This window comes from Apium graveolens, chromosome 8 (assembly GCF_009905375.1).
Source record: "Apium graveolens cultivar Ventura chromosome 8, ASM990537v1, whole genome shotgun sequence".
Taxonomy (NCBI): Eukaryota; Viridiplantae; Streptophyta; class Magnoliopsida; order Apiales; family Apiaceae; genus Apium; species Apium graveolens.
The window spans coordinates 459,747-477,946 of NC_133654.1; the positions used below are offsets into that span (position 1 = coordinate 459,747).

At 35.0% G+C, this 18,200-nt stretch overlaps 2 protein-coding genes across 2 annotated transcripts; both read left to right on the forward strand.

The window, feature by feature from the left end:
* Positions 1–7,545: 7,545 nt before the first annotated feature.
* On the forward strand, positions 7,546–13,554 carry LOC141678741 (GDP-Man:Man(3)GlcNAc(2)-PP-Dol alpha-1,2-mannosyltransferase-like). Its single transcript, XM_074485115.1, has 7 exons — positions 7,546–7,906; positions 9,989–10,275; positions 11,183–11,369; positions 11,440–11,508; positions 11,609–11,802; positions 12,044–12,153; positions 12,425–13,554. Exons 1-7 carry the CDS (start codon positions 7,613–7,615, stop codon positions 12,667–12,669), a joined length of 1,386 nt encoding a protein of 461 aa, XP_074341216.1. The 5' UTR covers positions 7,546–7,612; the 3' UTR covers positions 12,670–13,554.
* A 2,728-nt stretch (positions 13,555–16,282) lies between these two features.
* LOC141678256 (uncharacterized) lies at positions 16,283–17,255 on the forward strand. Its single transcript, XM_074484525.1, has one exon. The coding sequence runs from the start codon at positions 16,435–16,437 to the stop codon at positions 17,149–17,151; it is 717 nt and encodes a 238-aa protein (XP_074340626.1). The 5' UTR covers positions 16,283–16,434; the 3' UTR covers positions 17,152–17,255.
* The last annotated feature ends 945 nt before the right edge of the window (positions 17,256–18,200 follow it).

The following is an 18,200-nucleotide window of genomic DNA, read 5'->3' on the forward strand; positions in this document are numbered from 1 at the left end:
TCATCATCCCTTTTCTTTTATTAGTTTGTTCAATCTGAAGTAAATTATGTCACATTTATACAGACCATTATTTAAAGTACCACGTCCATAAAGAATATTATCTCTAAGAATAGAACATTCATTATTCTCAATAATAAATGAAAATCCAGCCAAGTCTAACATGAGAATAGAAATAATATTCCTCACAATCGAGGGAACAAAATAACAATTATTTAAAATAATAGTCTTGCCCGTAGGCATATGTAAATGAAATGATACCACATCTTCAGCAACAACTCTTGCTCCATTTCCCATCAGTAGAATCACCTCCTCTTCTTCAAGAGTCCTACTTCTCCTTAGTCCCTGCAACAAATCGCAGATATGAGAACCACAGGCGGTATCTAAGACCCAAGCAGAAATTTGATTTAATGACATATTCACTTTTATCATGAACATACCTGAAACAGAAGCGGTAGTCTCACTACCCTTCTTTTCTTAGACCTAACTTGTTACAGTGAAAGCATACAGCTAAATTAGGACCAGTCAACTTGTGAGCATCTAGTATGCTCCCGAGTGATAGTGCAGAAGACATAATGTATATTGTAAATCTGTAAATGATAAACACATAACAACACTTAGCAAATATTCGATTTCATTTTAAAACACTATATAAATCGGGTCTTTATTCATAAGTGGCTCCCACTAGTTTACCTAATTTATTCAACCCCCTACATGAAAAAATTAAGCATTCATAATGCTAGTGGGAATAGGGATCCTACATTCCATTACATAACCCCGGCTGTAGCACGAACCGCCATGTAATGTTCAATAGGCAGACAACTCTTGTCAATTACATCTTATGTTATTCCCTAATTAAACTTTAGCCTTTTGAATAATTGAGTCACGGCTGTGGCACGACAAACTCAATATTCTAAGTCAAGTCTAACCCAACATTCCGTACAGTTGAATCAGTCCCCAAAGGCCCACGGCTATGGCACGTACCGACCTTTAGATTCTTATTCAATGTACACATCTCTATGTAATAGACAAGTATTTCTTATTTCGAAATCAAAGCCCTCGGCTGTAGCACGAACCGACAATGATTCAAAAATAAGAACTACTTTTCTATCATGTTGGAAGGCTATGACCGACACAAGCCCGTTGTGTCATTGGCCAATTACTACTTGATATTATTTAATTTTAGAGGGATTATATTACGTTACAATCATAATCACATTATAAAGAGATTCTTCCTTTTAAATTAAATATTTCAAATCCATAATCAATAATCAGATGATTCCCAGATCGGGTGGAGCATTGTTAAGAGGCGTCACTTAATAACCCTTTCTTACAGACAGAAATCTGTTGTTGACAGAATCATCCTTTCTCTCATATCAAAAATTCATATTCAATTACGTGTTTCATAAACACAAGAATCTCATGATTGTATTCATAATATTATTATTAAGGTTATGAAACAATTTCACTATACTAGGTTGTCTAACAAACGTCTTATGTTCATTTAAGTTCACCTAAATCTATCATCGCATGATAAACTAAGCATATATCACATATATAAACATGAATAAACGTCAAGGTAGGCATGTTACATCATCTATCATATCGGTCTAAGCATTATACATCTCTATGTATCACATGAAGCATTTAAAAGCAATTAAAACAGTAAAAAACAGCTTTAAAATACTTCATGGAATATAATCAGTTCAAAACTTTTATATAAACTAAAATTTGATCACTCCATTAGATCCGTCTCGGAAAAACGAATCCAACGATATATTGTACGCCCAAAACGGAGTTACGAAACTCCCAGAAATCAAATTTAAAAATAACAGATGGGTTGTAACGCATTACAGGAACGCGTTACTAGCTCTGTAACGCATTCCGGTGATGCGTTACAACCCTTTTAAGCCATTAAAAGGTGTAACGCATTCCGTAAATGCGCCACAGGGTGTAACGCATTCCCGGAATGCGCGACACCCCCTTCCCGCGCGCGTGCGCCACACGCGCCTGCAGCAGCCGCCTGACAACTTTCTCGAACTCCGTGCTGTTCTGTTTCTTTGTCTCCGTGCTATCAGCATCAGTACAACAGTCCTTGCCATACAATATTCAACACAGCAGATTTGTATATACATACTAACAATTTATATATATATGATTATTTAATTATGAATTTAATTATAACAACTTCAAAAATTTATAATAAATAATCTATACATCATAAAATTATGAAAAAAAATACCCAGACGATCTACAACACTTGTAGAACCCAGATCAACATTCAAAATTATTATGAGAAACGATTTCTCATCAGACAAAATTAATCCATGATATAACTTGTAAAAATCATAATTAATTCATACAAGCACATAAAATTCTGAAATTTTTACCACATATCTATATGCATACAACCTATGCTCTGATACCATTGTTGGATTTTAATCGCAGCGGAGGCATGGTAAAACACTTTTACGCATACAAAATCCAAATAATAGCATATAAATAGTGATTAAAACATATGAATCGATTACTAACCTTTAATAGCGATCCAAAAGCAACGATCGGAGATCCTTAGCAGCTGCTCCTCAAACGTGAAGCACTCCACCGGTATCCACCAAGAAAACGACTTTAAGGAGGATGAGGAGGTGGAGAAAATTAGGTTTTTCTAAAAATTTGGGTTAGGGTTAGAATAAAAATAGGGTTTATAATAGTATATTTATAGGCAAAACACCTTTTAATTATTAATCATTTTTCTAAACACTTTAGAAATAATTCTCTCTCTTAATTTAATTTCCAAAATTAAATTCTTAATTAATAATATTAAGAACTTTTCTTAATTAATTTATAATCAATTAAATCTCATTTAATCAATTATTAAATTTGCCAATTAATTATTTATTTCATAAATAAATAATTATCAGCCATTATTAATTAATTCCTCCACCATTAAATCATTCTCTTTTTATGGTGTGACCTTGTAGGTTCAATATTAAGCCGGTAGTAGAAATAAATAATAATAAAATTATTTTATCATTATTTATATAAATTCTCTAATTTATTAAATATGATTAATTAATTAATCATATTTATTCTACATCGTGAGGAATACTTCTCAGCATATCGCGACTATCCGGATAATACGAATTCACTGTTTAGAATACCAAGAACCTATTCAGTGAATAGTTACCGTACAATAAACTCCTTCTACCCTACAATGTTCCGATTAAATACAAGGCATGGATCTCGTGTCAAGCCTATCTAATTCAATCACTTGCTTACCATTTACTATGCGTAGTTCTATGCAAATTAGAAACTCCTTTCTAATTTCATTCACTCTGGCCAGAGATTCCTGAACTAGCATAAGTGGATCAGCCTTCAACATTCGCTTCCTTCACTGGAAGGGGTAGATCCTTTATTGATCATACACTATCTTCGTGTACAAATTCCTATACCCAGAAGAGCCCTAATAATTGTCCCTGGAGACTAAGAACTAAACCAAAACATAGTTCAGTGTACACAAGATAACTATGATGACCTCAAGTCTAAGGATACTTGTACAACTATCACTAAGCGAACAACTGCTGACACGTGAGTGAACTCCATCAGTTGTTCAGCTGGGCGAGTCATGTTCAGTGAACTTATTCTATAATAAGCACCTACATACTAGCTATAGTGTCACCACACAAATATCTATGAGAACAGACATCCTTCATAATGAAGCAATCATAGTATGTACCGATCTTTGCGGATTATTAATTACCAGTTAGTAATCCTATGATCAGGAACTATTTAAGTTTAGAGTTATAATCTTTTAGGTCTCACTATTATGATCTCATCATAATCCATAAAAAGCTTTACTCTAAACTATGGTATATCTTATTTAAACACTTAAATAGATAGAGCCCGTAATAAAAACAAAACAAGTCTTTTATTAATATCAATGAAATCAAAACAGATTACATAAAAGTTATTCCTAAATCCTCATACATGATTAGACTTAGGAGATATTCCTTTCAATCGGGATAGTAACTTCCAGGTGTGGTTTGAGGAGATTATAAATAGTTACTCAGAAAAAATGGAGCTAGCTGCTATGTTGTTCTGGGGAATCTAGAAAGTACGCCATCGTCTTATAAGGAACTAAACAAAGTCGAGGGCAGATACGGTGGTTTCGAAAGCAAATGCTTACCTTTCACAATAGAGAAATGTTCAAACATTGAGGTCCTTGTTGGGGTTAAAACCAATAGGTAGTATGTGATTGGTGATAGAAATCATAATTGAGTTGTGTAATAATTGTATGTGTTGACAATTATTATTATAATGGGAATTAGTAATAATTGTATGGGTAGACAATTATTATTGTAATCAGATTAGGTATGTCTTGTTGGCTAAGTTTGTGATGACTATATATATATATAGTCATGTTATTATTTTGATGTATGCTTAAGTATTGTTTGACTTAAGTATCGCTTGAGTGAATACCGTTTGGTGAGATTGATTGTATTATTGATAATTATTTTGATTAATAATACAAGTTGGGACGTGGGTTTTTCCGCGTCATATATTGAGTGTGTGTTTTGCATTGTTTATTTGGTTCTATACTTGTGTGTGTTCCCCTTAACAATTGGTATCAAGAGCCAAGGTTCATGATGGAGAAGGTTGGGAGATTTGAGATTGAATTGTTTAATGGAAGAAACAATTTTACCTTGTGACAAAGCACAGTAAAAGATTTGTTAATTCAACGAGGGTTATATGCGACTCTCGGAGGGAAGAAGCCTACTGAAGTTGATGATACAAAGTGGGGAGACATGAAGTTAAGTGCGGCATCAACGATCTGGTTGGCCCTTGCACCGGAAATCAAGTATGATGTTCTTGAAGAGGACAATCCCAAGAATTTGTGGGAGAAGTTAACGAAGACTTATCACTCAAAGTCTTTGGCCAACAAGCTGTTTCTCAAAAAAGATTTGTTCGGGCTCAAGATGGAAGAAGGCGGAGATTTAAGAGACCATCTGAACCGTTTTAATGGCTTAACCAACCAGCTGAATAATTTGGATGAAAAATTAAAGGATGAGGACAAAGTTGTTCTACCACTAGTGTCTCTACCGAAGAAGTATAATACTGTGATGACTTCTTTATTGGTTGGGAAAATGAAGTTAGATTTGGATGAGACTATTGTTGTTCTTCTAGAGGCCGAAAGATTGATGAAACAAGAATCGAATGACACATATGATGGAAGTGCATTCGTGGTACGTGCGTGTGACACAGAAAAGAAGTATGTTAAGAAACATAACCCTAATATCAGGTGTTTTTATTATGAGGAATTGGGTCATATACAATTTATGTGTCCAAAGGCAAGAGAAGACTTGAGAGAGTTGAAGAAAAATCGAGGGGGTAGTGTTTCGCTTGTAGAAACTGATGAAGATGTTCTTTTGGTTCAAGAAAAGAAGAGATCAAAAGAAGAATGAGTGCTTAACTCGAGATGTTCTCATCACATATGTGGTAGGAGGGAGTGTTTCTCGTCCTACAAAAAGTGTGAGGGAAAGATTGTAACTTTACCGAACGGTAAAACGGTAAAGGTTGCTGGCATTAGTGAGGTAACAATGAAACGTCACAACGGTCGTGTTAAGAAGTTAACTCAAGTAAGATACATACCGGAGTTAAATCGAAATCTAATTTTGTTGGGTAAATTAGTTGATTTGGGATATACTGTTATGATGAAGAATGGTATGTTGAAAGTCACTAAAGAAGATTTAGAGATACTCAAAGGTCGAAAAGATAAGAGAAATCTTTTTGTACTAGAATGAGGGGTTATTGTTCAAGGGGAGGTATTGGTGGATCGGCGTCGATGGCTTGATGGTGACCGTTAATTCGGTTGTGAATGAAATCATATTGGGTTGAAGGGGAGGATTGTTGGGGTTAAACCCAATAGGTAGTATGAGTTTGGTGATAGAATTCATAATTGAGTTGGGTAATAATTGTATGTGTTGACAATTATTATTATAATGGGAATGAGTAATAATTGTATGGGTAGACAATTATTATTGTAATCAAATTAGGTATGTCTTGTTGGCTAAGTTTGTGATGACTATATATACATAGTCATGTTATTGTTTTGATGTATATATGCTTGAGTATTGTTTGATTTAAGTATCGTTTGAGTGGATACCGTTTGTTGAGATTGATTGTATTATTGATAATTGTTTTGATTAATAATAAAAGTTGGGACGTGGGTTTTCCGCGTCATATATTGAATGTGTGTTTTGCATTATTTATTTGATTTTATACTTGTGTGTGTTCCCCTAACAGTCCTCAGGACCGTCTTCTTCAGTTTTTTCTACTGGAGCTAGTGATCGTTGGGTGAAGCCGAATGACAATTGTGTTAAGGTCAATTGGGACGCAGCCATCTTTCATGCTTTTTCAAAATTTGGGGTGGGGTGGTTAGCTAGAGACGACGAGGGGATGCTAATTGAAGCCAAAGCAAGTGTGTTTTCAAGACTAGTGGAACGTCAGTGTGCGGAGGCTATTGGTATTAGAGAGGCTCTCAGTTGGTTAAATAAGGACCCGGAGAAAGAAGCAGCTACATGTAATGGCACTCAGCTCTCGTACGTCATGGAATCAGACTGCCAGCTTATAGTCCAAACAATTAAGAATGCGAAGGTTTCTCTCTCTCTCCTGTTGGGGTGGTAGTTTCTGATTGTCTAGCCTTACTCAGTAATTTAAAAAATGTCTTATTCGGTTTGTAAAACGATCTGGACACAAAGCTGCTGATTTTTTTAACTAGCTCATCTTGTTTCAATATTCCAGGTTATATAGCTGAGGGGTTTGTCCCAACTAGGCTTCATGCTATTCTTGTAGTTGATTTGATTTAATGTCCATTTATGCTTTAGTTTCAAAAAAAGCACCTAATTATAATTAAATATCCCCAATTTAAGATAAAATATTTCATTTTTTACTAGCCCTATCTATCACAGTTAATATCATAATAATTTTGTTCGACTAATTTTTTTTAAAATCTTCTTTCCAAAGCTCATTTATTTTCTTTAATTTCATATATTTCATTTCATTCAATTTCATTTACCCAACCAAACACAATATTAAAATGGGCATCCAAATGATACATATACAAAAAATACATATTACTTGCTTGCCTATTTAATAGGTATTTCGGGCAGCCCGTCGCTATACAGTATTTTGAATATTTTTTTTATAAAAAAAGAGGTAATTAGGTTGTCACCCTCAAAAAATCGTAATCTTTTTATATAATATATTTATATTTATTTATTATTGGTTAAAGATAAAAATAAAAATAAATAAAAGTGTAAAGTGTTAGTTAAGTGATCTGTTATAGAAATCGGCCGATTTTTCAAAAATTACCGATAAATCGCTCAAAAATCGGTTAAAAATATTGATTCGATTTGACCGATTCCCGATAAATCGTTGATAAATCATCCGATTTTTTAAAAATCGTCAAATAAATCGTAAATCAGTAAATCAAACTGAATAATTCGGAAATATGTAACACTGGGTATTAAGTGTATTATTTTCGACGTCAGAGGTTTATGAAATTGTAACCCAAAATCATCAAACCCCATTTTCACACAAACAAACACACACACACATGGTAGGATTCATACTAATTCTCACACTAATATTAACCCCTATAATCTCAACTCTCTTTTTCACCGTCGTCAAATCTCGCCGGCGCCGGAGCCACGCCGTCGGATTCTTCCACCCTTATACCAACGACGGCGGCGGAGGAGAACGAGTGCTATGGTGCGCCGTCAAAGGCATTCAAGAACTCTCGCCGGATCTTGACTGTGTTGTTTACACCGGCGATCATGACGCTTCGCCGGAGAGTCTTAGAGCTCGCGCTCTCGATCGGTTTGGTGTTGAGTTAGTAAAGTCTCCTAAGGTAATGATACTGTCTCTTCGGTTTGAGATTCGTGGCGGAAAATTGTGAATTTTTGAGCTTGTTTGGAATTTAATTGTGGAATTTTTAGTTTCTTGATTGTTTCGAAAAATGTTGAATGTTTGAGCTTGATTCAAATTTAATTGTGGAATTGTGTTTTTCTTGATTAGTTTAGTAGAATATTAGATATTTGAGATTGTTTTGACTTCAATTGTGAAATTGTAGTTTCTCGATTTGTTTTGTGGAGTTGTTTTATTTGAGTTTGTTTGGATTGTAATTGTGGAGTTGTGTGTTTCTATTGTGGTACATTGTGCTATATAGTTATGTAAATGAAGTAAAGTTTTAGTCTTGATTGAAATTTTCAGTATTGTATTTAATTTTAAAAAAAAAGTTGTCTTGCTGTGGGGAAAAGGTAACTTTTGAAGTTAGTTTGCCGGCATGTCTTACTTGTGCTTATTTTGAATATACTTGTGAAGTTATAGTTTCTCGGCTCGTTTCGTGATATTGTGTATTTGGATTGTGATTCATTGTGCTATATATCTGTAAATGAAGTAAAGTTATTTTTAAAAAGTTGTAATTTAAAGTGTTGTACTATATCTGGTACTTTTTTCTTTATGAAAAAAAATGAAAGCAATTTTTAAAGTTAGGAACTTAGGATCTAGGAATGTTTTGCTTGAGCAAAATTTTATTACTATGATTGTGTAATTATAATTCGATCATGATGTATATGGTTTAATATATATTTTAAATGAAATTTGGAGTGTTGTGTTATTAGAGGTGGCCAAACGGGTGGTTCAACCCGCCCGAACTCGCCCCGGCTCGCTTAATAAACCGTTAAAATTCGACTCGTAGCGGGGCGAGTTAAACTCGGCACTGAACATGAATAGTTACGGTGCGAATACGGTTTCATTATATTCTAACCGTGAATCGGCACGGCACAGCTCGTTGAAACGGCATGGCACGAGGCTGAACCGGGACGCGAGAACAGAACGGCACGCGAACCCGCTAGAACCCGCGTAACCCGTTCGAACTCGCCTGACCCGTGCAAACCGCCCGGCACGTTATATTATTCTTAGAAGTCAGGACATATTCAGTTGGTTTGGTCGTCTTGTGGCCCACAAGTTGTGGGAGTATGCATGTGACACTCTAACTCTCTGACCTGTCTGTCTTGTAAGTTGTATAGTTGTATAAGTATTGTTTAAATACTTGTATATATTAATATGCACAAATATATATCTAAAAAAGCTGCTTGCAATCATGACATCAGGTTCTGCAGTTACAAGTTGTATACTTGTATTGTTTAAATAATAAAAAACTTAACTCACCCCACCCCGTCCCGTAAACCCGCCCCGCCCCGTAAACATAAACCCGCTGCACGCGCCCATTTTCTGTCTGTTATTTATAATCTTTCCTGACCCGTTCAGCTCGTATAAACCGCGAGCTACCCACGAGTTCGACTTTTACGAACCGGCACTAACCCGGCACGTCTGGCACACCCGTTTGGCCACCACTATGTGTTATACCCTATTTTCTTAAGAGAAAATAAAACTATTTTCTAAGAGAAAACGAAATTATTTTTTTAGAGAAAACAAAACTATCTTTTAAGTTAGGATCTAGGAACGTGTTACGATAAACTTTGAATGGTTATGAAAGCAAGAGAGTATAAATAACATCGTATTGTGATTGTGATTAGGCTTATGAATTCAGTATAAAAGATATAAACGATGTCGTTTATGCCAAGTTGCTTTCCTTTTTTATATTCTTCTTATTGCAAATTTCACAGTATGTTGCTTGTGTATGTAAATTTATGATTGTTACATAACGACGGTTATGGTTAACTTTGAGCAATAAGTATTGAAACTACGTATGATTAGCAGCTTGACCTAAAACAAGTTAGTTTGTAGCAAAGTGCATATGTTTCCTAGTTCTTAAGTTGGTCGTGGAATCGGGCTATTAAGGCGGGGTTTATGTGTAATCCTCATTGATGGGGTGTAAAATGTAATGGATTTTTTTGTTGGAGTAATGGTTTACATTATGAAAAAACATCGTTTATCCTGTTAACGTAGCGCACTATGCCTATGTCAGGTGGTACGTTTATACAAACGGAAGTGGATTGAAGATACAACATACCCTCGCTTTACAATGATTGGTCAGAGCCTTGGTTCAATATACCTTTCATGGGAAGCCTTATGCAAGTTGGTTCCTGTATATTATTTTGATACAAGTGGATATGCTTTTACGTATCCTGTTGCAAGGATGTTTGGTTGCAAAGTTATATGCTACACGCATTACCCAACAATCAGTTTAGACATGCTATCTCGTGTCAATGCACGGACTTCGATGTACAACAATGATCCGTTGGTTGCTAAAAGGTTTGCATTCTAATTCTTTTGATGCACTATGCATGATTTTGGATACTACTACCCCATCATAAAGAGGTCTACCTATACTTTTGGACCCGTCTGAAAAAACATTTTACACCTAATGAATGTTTGTCACCTTATTGGTCCTGATCTATCTGGTGAGTTGTGTAGTTGGATGTTCTTTAGATATGATACCATAAAAAATCTTATGGTTAACGAAGAATTCTGTAATAATTTGAATAATTAAGGTGCCAATGCAATGGGATATTTGGTATTTTTACAATAAAATTTTTTTGTTTAATAATAAGATTAACGGTTTGCTAACAAAGTTGAATAAAGCTCAGATACAATCTGAGGAAGTTTTGACGTAAAATAGCAATCATTAAACTGTTAGAGCTTTTTGTGCCTAATACTCAAAATTTATGTTCAATTTTATATAACTTGTGGAATAGCTTAAATCAAGCTTAATTATCATCTCAAAATGTAAATTTTGTTACTTGATCAGCTCTCTTCTTTAAAATAAATTCTCTTTGTTTGGTTCAGCTTCTAGTTATGTGCTTCCATTTTTTGGTTGTTTAGCAACTGAAAGTTGATAAAACTAAATCATTTTTCTTTCACTTCCACTCATATGTCAAAGCTCGTATTTAACTGAATGCAAGTGTTCTACCATCCTGTTGCAAAGTCAAGCTTACATTGTATATTAAATTTTCTACATGTGCAATAGCTTAAATTTAACCTTGCTTTTTTCCAAAATCTCACTGAACTTTGTCTACTTCATCAGCTGTCTACTTTTTCAATAGATTTTTTCTATTTTTGTGCTTCTATTTTTTGGTTTTAGCAATTAAAAGTTAATTAAGTTAAATCGTTTTTGTATATTCCAGTTATATTTCAAAGCTGATACTTAACCAAATGACAGTGTTCTGCTATCCCATTCCAAAGTCATCTATTACACGGTTTTTAGCTGGCTTTACGGGATTGTAGGCTCTTGTGCACACCTTGTGATGGCTAATTCTTCTTGGACTCGAGCCCACATTCTGAAGCTATGGGGAATTCCAGATCGTATATACCGAGTCTATCCCCCTTGTGATACCTCAGGGCTTCAGGTTTACTATCTTTTGGTTTTTTCTATAGTGTTGTGGGTATTTACTTGTTTTAATTGAACACCTAAATCAGGTTCTTCCCCTGGAGAGACCAGCAAAGCCTCCAAAATTTATTTCTGTGGCTCAGTTTCGTCCAGAAAAGGTAGCCAATGAAGAAATGTCTATTTAAATTATGTGCACGAGGGTATTCTAGCTTAAGTCACTAAACCTTATTCCCCTCAAATCTGATTTTTGTTTCTTAGGCACACGGTCTTCAACTTGAGGCATTTGCACTTGTCATAAAGAATCTAGATTCAACCTTGCCTATACCAAAACTTCAATTTGTCGGTAGTTGCCGGAATGAGGCAGATGAAATGAGGCTGCAGAAATTAAAAGATCAAGCTATAGAACTGAAGGTTGATGACCATGTGGAGTTCTACAAGAATGTTACTTATAAGTATGTTGCATTTAAGAGTCTATTTCTCTTGTTAATGTACACGTATAGTTGTGCCTGTTATTTTTAATGTGTCAGGCAAGTGATATTCTTGAGTAGCTATAATCTATAATGTCTACAGTTTTGTATTAGGATTTTATGTTCAAATAAGTAAAAGAAAATTTCTTTAGTTTATTGTTTTGTTTTTCTAGTTTTCTTTCTTTGCTGGTCAAAATTCCTGAGTTTTAATTTTTCACCTGTGCAGGAATTTGGTGCAACTTTTAGGTGCTGCTATTGCAGGACTTCATGCAATGACTGATGAGCATTTTGGCATCAGCATTGTAGAGTACATGGCAGCAGGAGCAATACCAATTGGTAACACTTCACCTCAATTTATGTATACAATTATTTTCTGAAATTAAAGAGTTCTAATTTTTTTGTCAACGGGTACATGAAGCAATACTCAACATAGTTTTCTTTCTACGTACTATATTTCCCAACTCTAAATTTTCAAAGAAGTGGAAGGATTGTGTTTTTTGATATATGCTTGTGTCCTATTACTCGTATGTGATGATAAGAGTACAATATGTCCTTGCACACTATAATATTATTTTATATGTTGACGTTTCAACTTGTATGTGTTTAGCTCATAATTCGGCTGGACCAAAAATGGACATTGTATTGACAGAAGATGGAAAAAAGGTTGGGTTCCTAGCTCAAGATGTAGAAGAATATAAAGATGCAATGCTGCAAGTTATAAGGATGTCGGAAAGTGAGAGGCTTGAGATGGCTGAGGCTGCTAGACAGAGGGCTGGCAAATTTTCAGAGCAGAGGTTCTATCAAGATTATAAAACTGTTGTCCAACCAATCTTATGTCATTCCAAGAAGTGAAGACTAGATTTGACACAAAGATCTGATATTGGTGCTTCATGTATTTAGTTAAAAGGGAACTTGGAGGGATCTGCATAACTTTAAAACGGATAACATTTACATTTAGTTTACTGGGAGAACTAACCAAAAGATATACTGTATATCGAGAAAAAGATGGCGGTAAACGGGATTCTGTTTGTGTTTTATACTAAAGACAAGGAGTAAAGACTCTCATTTTGCTCTTCTACCGATTTCCTTTATTATGGTAATTCGTCTAGAAACTCATTGCTAGAAGAGAAATGTACTCTTACTCGAGGCAAGTTCCATGTAAACTACTGCTGGTTGTGATTAATACATCAATGGTTGCACTTAATTCATTTTCTACATTATTTGTTACTTCAGAAGAGGTATTTATATTTTCAGTTTTGCTAGTGAATAATAGTCCTGCTTTACTGAGCACCAAGTAGATAATATAGTTAGGACTTGTGAGCTGTGTAAAGGTATAAGCTAACTATAACATAATGCTACTATTCTTTATATATGTTGATGACACTCTTTGGCTGGATCTAGGAGGGGTTCTAATGATTTCGATACGGTGCACTTCTTGTGGGTTCTCCAAAAACTATTACCCCAGCTGTAAGCTGCCATCACTTGTTTCGATACATGCTAGCTGGCTTTTGAATTGCTTGGAGATGTGCCAGGGATTTGTTAGAAGAGAATGAATGCATAGCTGATATCAAACTGCCGGTACTAGTTATTTCTTTTCTCTTTTTCTTTTTTGGGAATTGGCTGTTACCAGTTGTTATCTGTATACATGGATGTTTGTAAGAGATGATGAACCAAGCCAAAGCGTCTCCGCTCATGGTTTCAGTTACAATTGAATGGATGATAATTAACTTCTCCAGAGTATTAGATTTCATTTTTTTTCTGTAAGCAAAAAGATTATAGTTAAAATCTACTTGAGAAGTCGTTTACAATGTCCTATACTCCCAAGTCCCTCAATGATTGTAACTGGAATTCAATGAAGTTTTACAGTTGATAATTCAAAAAGATCATTTTCGATGTCCAAAAGCAAGGAATGTCAATTGTCATAGGAGACAACTCAAATAGATTATATCCGGTTAAAGAAAACTCTCAATTTCAGTTAATGCCTCCAAAAATGTACCACTTTTTTTTCGCAGAAGCACCTCGATTTTAGTTTTAAAGTAAAGAATAATGTTTTCAAATGCTATAGACGGCACCGACTCATTTGTGGTACAGAAATCAGATGTACAAAAATGCCTTAGTTGTGTCTGAGATCTGAAAACTGATTTACCTAATTGATTGTAGTTGTGAATTTCAAAGAAAGCATGCTAAAAATCTTTACTTTTCTAACTCTCACTTGGAGTAGCGTTTTACACTAAAATAATTTTCTTCGATATTCACCCCTTTAACTGGCTTTGTGAACAAAACTTTGTAGCACAACTGCACAACGCCGCTTCAAGTGTCAATGTGCAGTATAAATGCCGATGGAAGTGGAGATAATCGAATGAGCAACTCGCACTGCAAAACGCCACTTCAAGTTATGTTTTACACGGTAAATTTTTTACAATTTTATGAAACATTTCAATGTGATTTACCAAAAAAAGGACATTTCAATGTACCATTTTTGTTAAACTTTCAATTCAGCTATATTACAAAATAAAATTCAACCCACAGCTGTACCAAAAATGAGAGCAGCCTCAATAAACATCCCTAGCTCTGAAGTTATAGTAACATAGGCCAGTTGTAAGTACTGGAGTGCAGTTAAAATTGCAGGTACAAAAGGCGGCCTTTTGAAGCACAAAATGATGTACCAAGTACGAAATGGGCGTTACAAGCATGACAAGATGGGTCCATAAATAATTGTCACCCACCAGCCTGTTAACTTGAACCAAGTTTCCCAAAGTGGTGAGTTTGTTGAGAAGCTGATGAATGCAGTTTGGTCATAAAACCCCCTCTATACAAACAACAACAGTTGCAACAAATTCTAATCATAACACTCCAAACCTTTCAACTCTTCATTCAAGATGGAACGCAACAGATTTTGCCAGTTCATGCAACAATATGTTGACTTTGAATCCCATCGCCTATGATGTAATATCCCAAACAACTTCCGCCCATAACATTATTTTCCCGGTTTTTTTTAAAATATTTAATTTTTATTTCGAGTAATTTTATACAACAAATAAAATCAAACACTTGTATAACTTAAAAATTGAACTAAGCCAAGTATTCTTTTCCAAAGTGTTTGGATTCGTGAGAGAAATTAGATTCGGGAATGGGAATTAGTATGAAATAATAATTTAAGTGGTAAAGAGGGTATGATTTAATAATCTACTTTAATAGAACGAGATTTCCATTTTCAACCATCAAATTGTCAATACAAACATTATAATATGGGATTGAAGTTTTGATTACTATCAATTCACCTCATTAATCACGATCCAAATACCCCTTTATTTAGCCGCATTCATTTTTACTCGATTTTTGTAATGAGTTTGTCTAGTGTGTGCTCACGTGTACATGCTAAGAAAATGTGATTGATGAATTATAAAAATTTTATTGATGCAAATTTTTGTGCATACAAGTGGTTCTTCATTATTGACGAGTTTCTTATCAATATTTTATGAACACCTTATCAAACATTAACTCTTAGTATGGGTTCATAGATACATACTATAAAAATCCATCTAATAATAATAGTATTATCGAGTACCAAGTCGATGAGGCCACATCAAACTATATAGCCATCTATCACATAACTAATCTTTTGGTTTGTTATTAATCACAAGAGGATTTTTTTCTAGTATGTGTCATGACTCATGTATACATGTCTTGACGAAGTATTTGTTAGATTAATGGATACGGTATTGATCATAAAAAAAACAATTACATGCCCAAATATTGTTATCTAAAATAGTAATTATATGGAAATATGTTAGTTTTACGTGATTATCAATCGAGAGTGACTAACATGATTATAGATGCTACTTAAACTGATTTCAACCAAAGGAGCTAATTCTATGGATTTGGACCACAAAAAAATTATAATACTACATTTTATGCGGATAATTTTGTATTAGATCATGATTACTATAATATATATATTATAATTTTATATAAACAGACCGTGATCACTATAATATTGTACATTTTAAATCGGTTTGATTTTTAAAATTTAAAATCATCAAAATACATATAATTAACGTGCCCTTATTCGATCCCTCATGCCCCTTCGTCCAATTTCCACAAAAAATAAGACGGTAGTCAAATGATTTCTCAAACATAAATACACGATGAGGAAAATCAGGAATGACCAAAAACCGATCCATAACCATAACCATAAAAAAATTAAAGATGAAATTACGGTTACAAAAAACATAACTGAAGTTGATTAGATAAGGAGTTACAGAAGAAATGTCAACGAGAGCAGTTAAGAGGAAATAAATAAAAAAAAAATGAAAAGGCAAAAGCCGTTACAATGTACATGTAATCAGTTACCCCATGTTGTTAAGAGTCAGTTAGTTAAGTTTACTCCCTCAACTAACTACACTACACCCCCCCCCCCCCCATGCATTTGCACTGCACGCACTCATCCTTATGTTACATGTAACCACTTCCTTTATATACCAACAACAACCTCTCATTTTCTGCAGTTTTTCTGTTCTGTTCATTCACGCCCTCCACTCCTTTCCAAACCGTTACTCTTTATATATTTACAATCATCCTTTCATTTTGTACATCTGAAATTCTTTCGAGTTTTCGATGGAGTTTACTGATGGTGTGGACAAGATTAAGGGGTCATGGACTCCGCAAGAAGACGAGACTCTTGTTAAGCTTGTGGAGCAACAAGGTCCCAGGAACTGGTCTTTGATTAGTACCAGTATTCCTGGTCGTTCTGGTAAGTCGTGTCGTTTGAGGTGGTGTAATCAGCTGAGTCCTGCGGTTCAGCATCGGCCTTTTTCTCCTGAGGAGGATGCGATTATTGTTCAGGCTCATGCTATGCATGGGAATAGGTGGGCTACTATTTCGAGACTTTTGCCTGGTCGAACGGATAATGCGATCAAGAATCATTGGAACTCTACTTTGCGTCGTAGGAGGATTGCTGAGTTTGCTGCTAAGAGGACTTATTTGGATGTGATTAGTGGGTCTTCGGAGTCTGGTTTGGGTGTGAAGAGGCAGTGTTCGGGTGGATCGCCAGAGGGGAACAGTTGTAATGATTGTGAGCCTAAGACTTTGCTGACACTGTTGCCACCAGGAGGTAATCCGGTGAAGGAAGAGTTTCGTGTGTCACCCGAGGTTGAGGATGAGGAGAAAGAGAAAGAGGGGTCGACGGTGGTGGAGATGGAAGATACTGGTTTCGTGAAAATGATGCAGACGATGATTGCTCAGGAGGTTCGGAATTATATCAATAGTTTGAGGGCGCAAGGTGGATCAGAAGCAGGGTTTGAATCAGTTACCAATGAGCAGAACCAACCATGAGGAAATGGTTTTTGATTTCAGTTTTCAACTTCTTGTATTTTTAGTTGTATTCATAATTCTAATTTTCGTTGGTTAATGAAAGCTTGTTAAAAAACGTTTACTGACATGATGGCAAATGAAAGTTGCTAGCAACAAAACAATTCAGGTGAAAATTCATGTTGTTAGTATGTGTAATGGGGACCGGAGAGGCTGAACTGTTTGATATGCTTCCCAATTTTCAGGTGTTAAAAGTAAATCAAAGGGGGGAAAAAGACTACACATTCAGAATGTGAAGCTACTGTTATTTTACTTTAACTTCACCTTCCTTTTAGTTTCATGTTTTGCTCTTGAAATGTCATTTTACTTTCACATCTTTCTTAGATAATAGTTGTGTCTGTTGTCAATCCAGCCTCACTCCATTTCAACTTTCATGTTCTAGTTGTATTATTCAAACTTCATATTTAGTATCCGTTCTTGGAACATTGCCGTAAACAAGCAATTCACATCCTTGTTTGCTAAACTACCATAGTCAAAATGTAACCGAACAGATTACTCCATTTCTTAGTGACTTACTATCAAGTTTTACCCTTTAATTTCAAGTGAACAGACCTCAAAAGTTATTATGCAGATGAGAAAAAACAAAGGACATATTATATATTCCTTGATCTGTATCTCCCAAGTTCACTATTAAAGCAAGCATGCCTTAGAAGAGAACTATCCATAAACATTTATTAACATGCCTTAACAGAGCACACTACATAAAACATTGGCACCATCAAACTGTCTATCTGTAATAATGTAATTCACTCTGAGAGAAAAACTGGAAGAGAGCTAACATGAGTTCACTCATTAAGATACGACCTATTGATTGACCAACAAGTTCATGCAATGTATCTAATCACTATGCGGGAGTATTGTGCTTTCACATACAAGAATAACACATAATCAGCTTGTGTTGTGTTTAAGCTCCACGCAAGAGTATCATGCTTTGGCACATAACTCCAACTCTTAGGTTGTGTTCCAGATCCATACAAGAATTTCAAAACATTCACATATAACACAGAAACTGG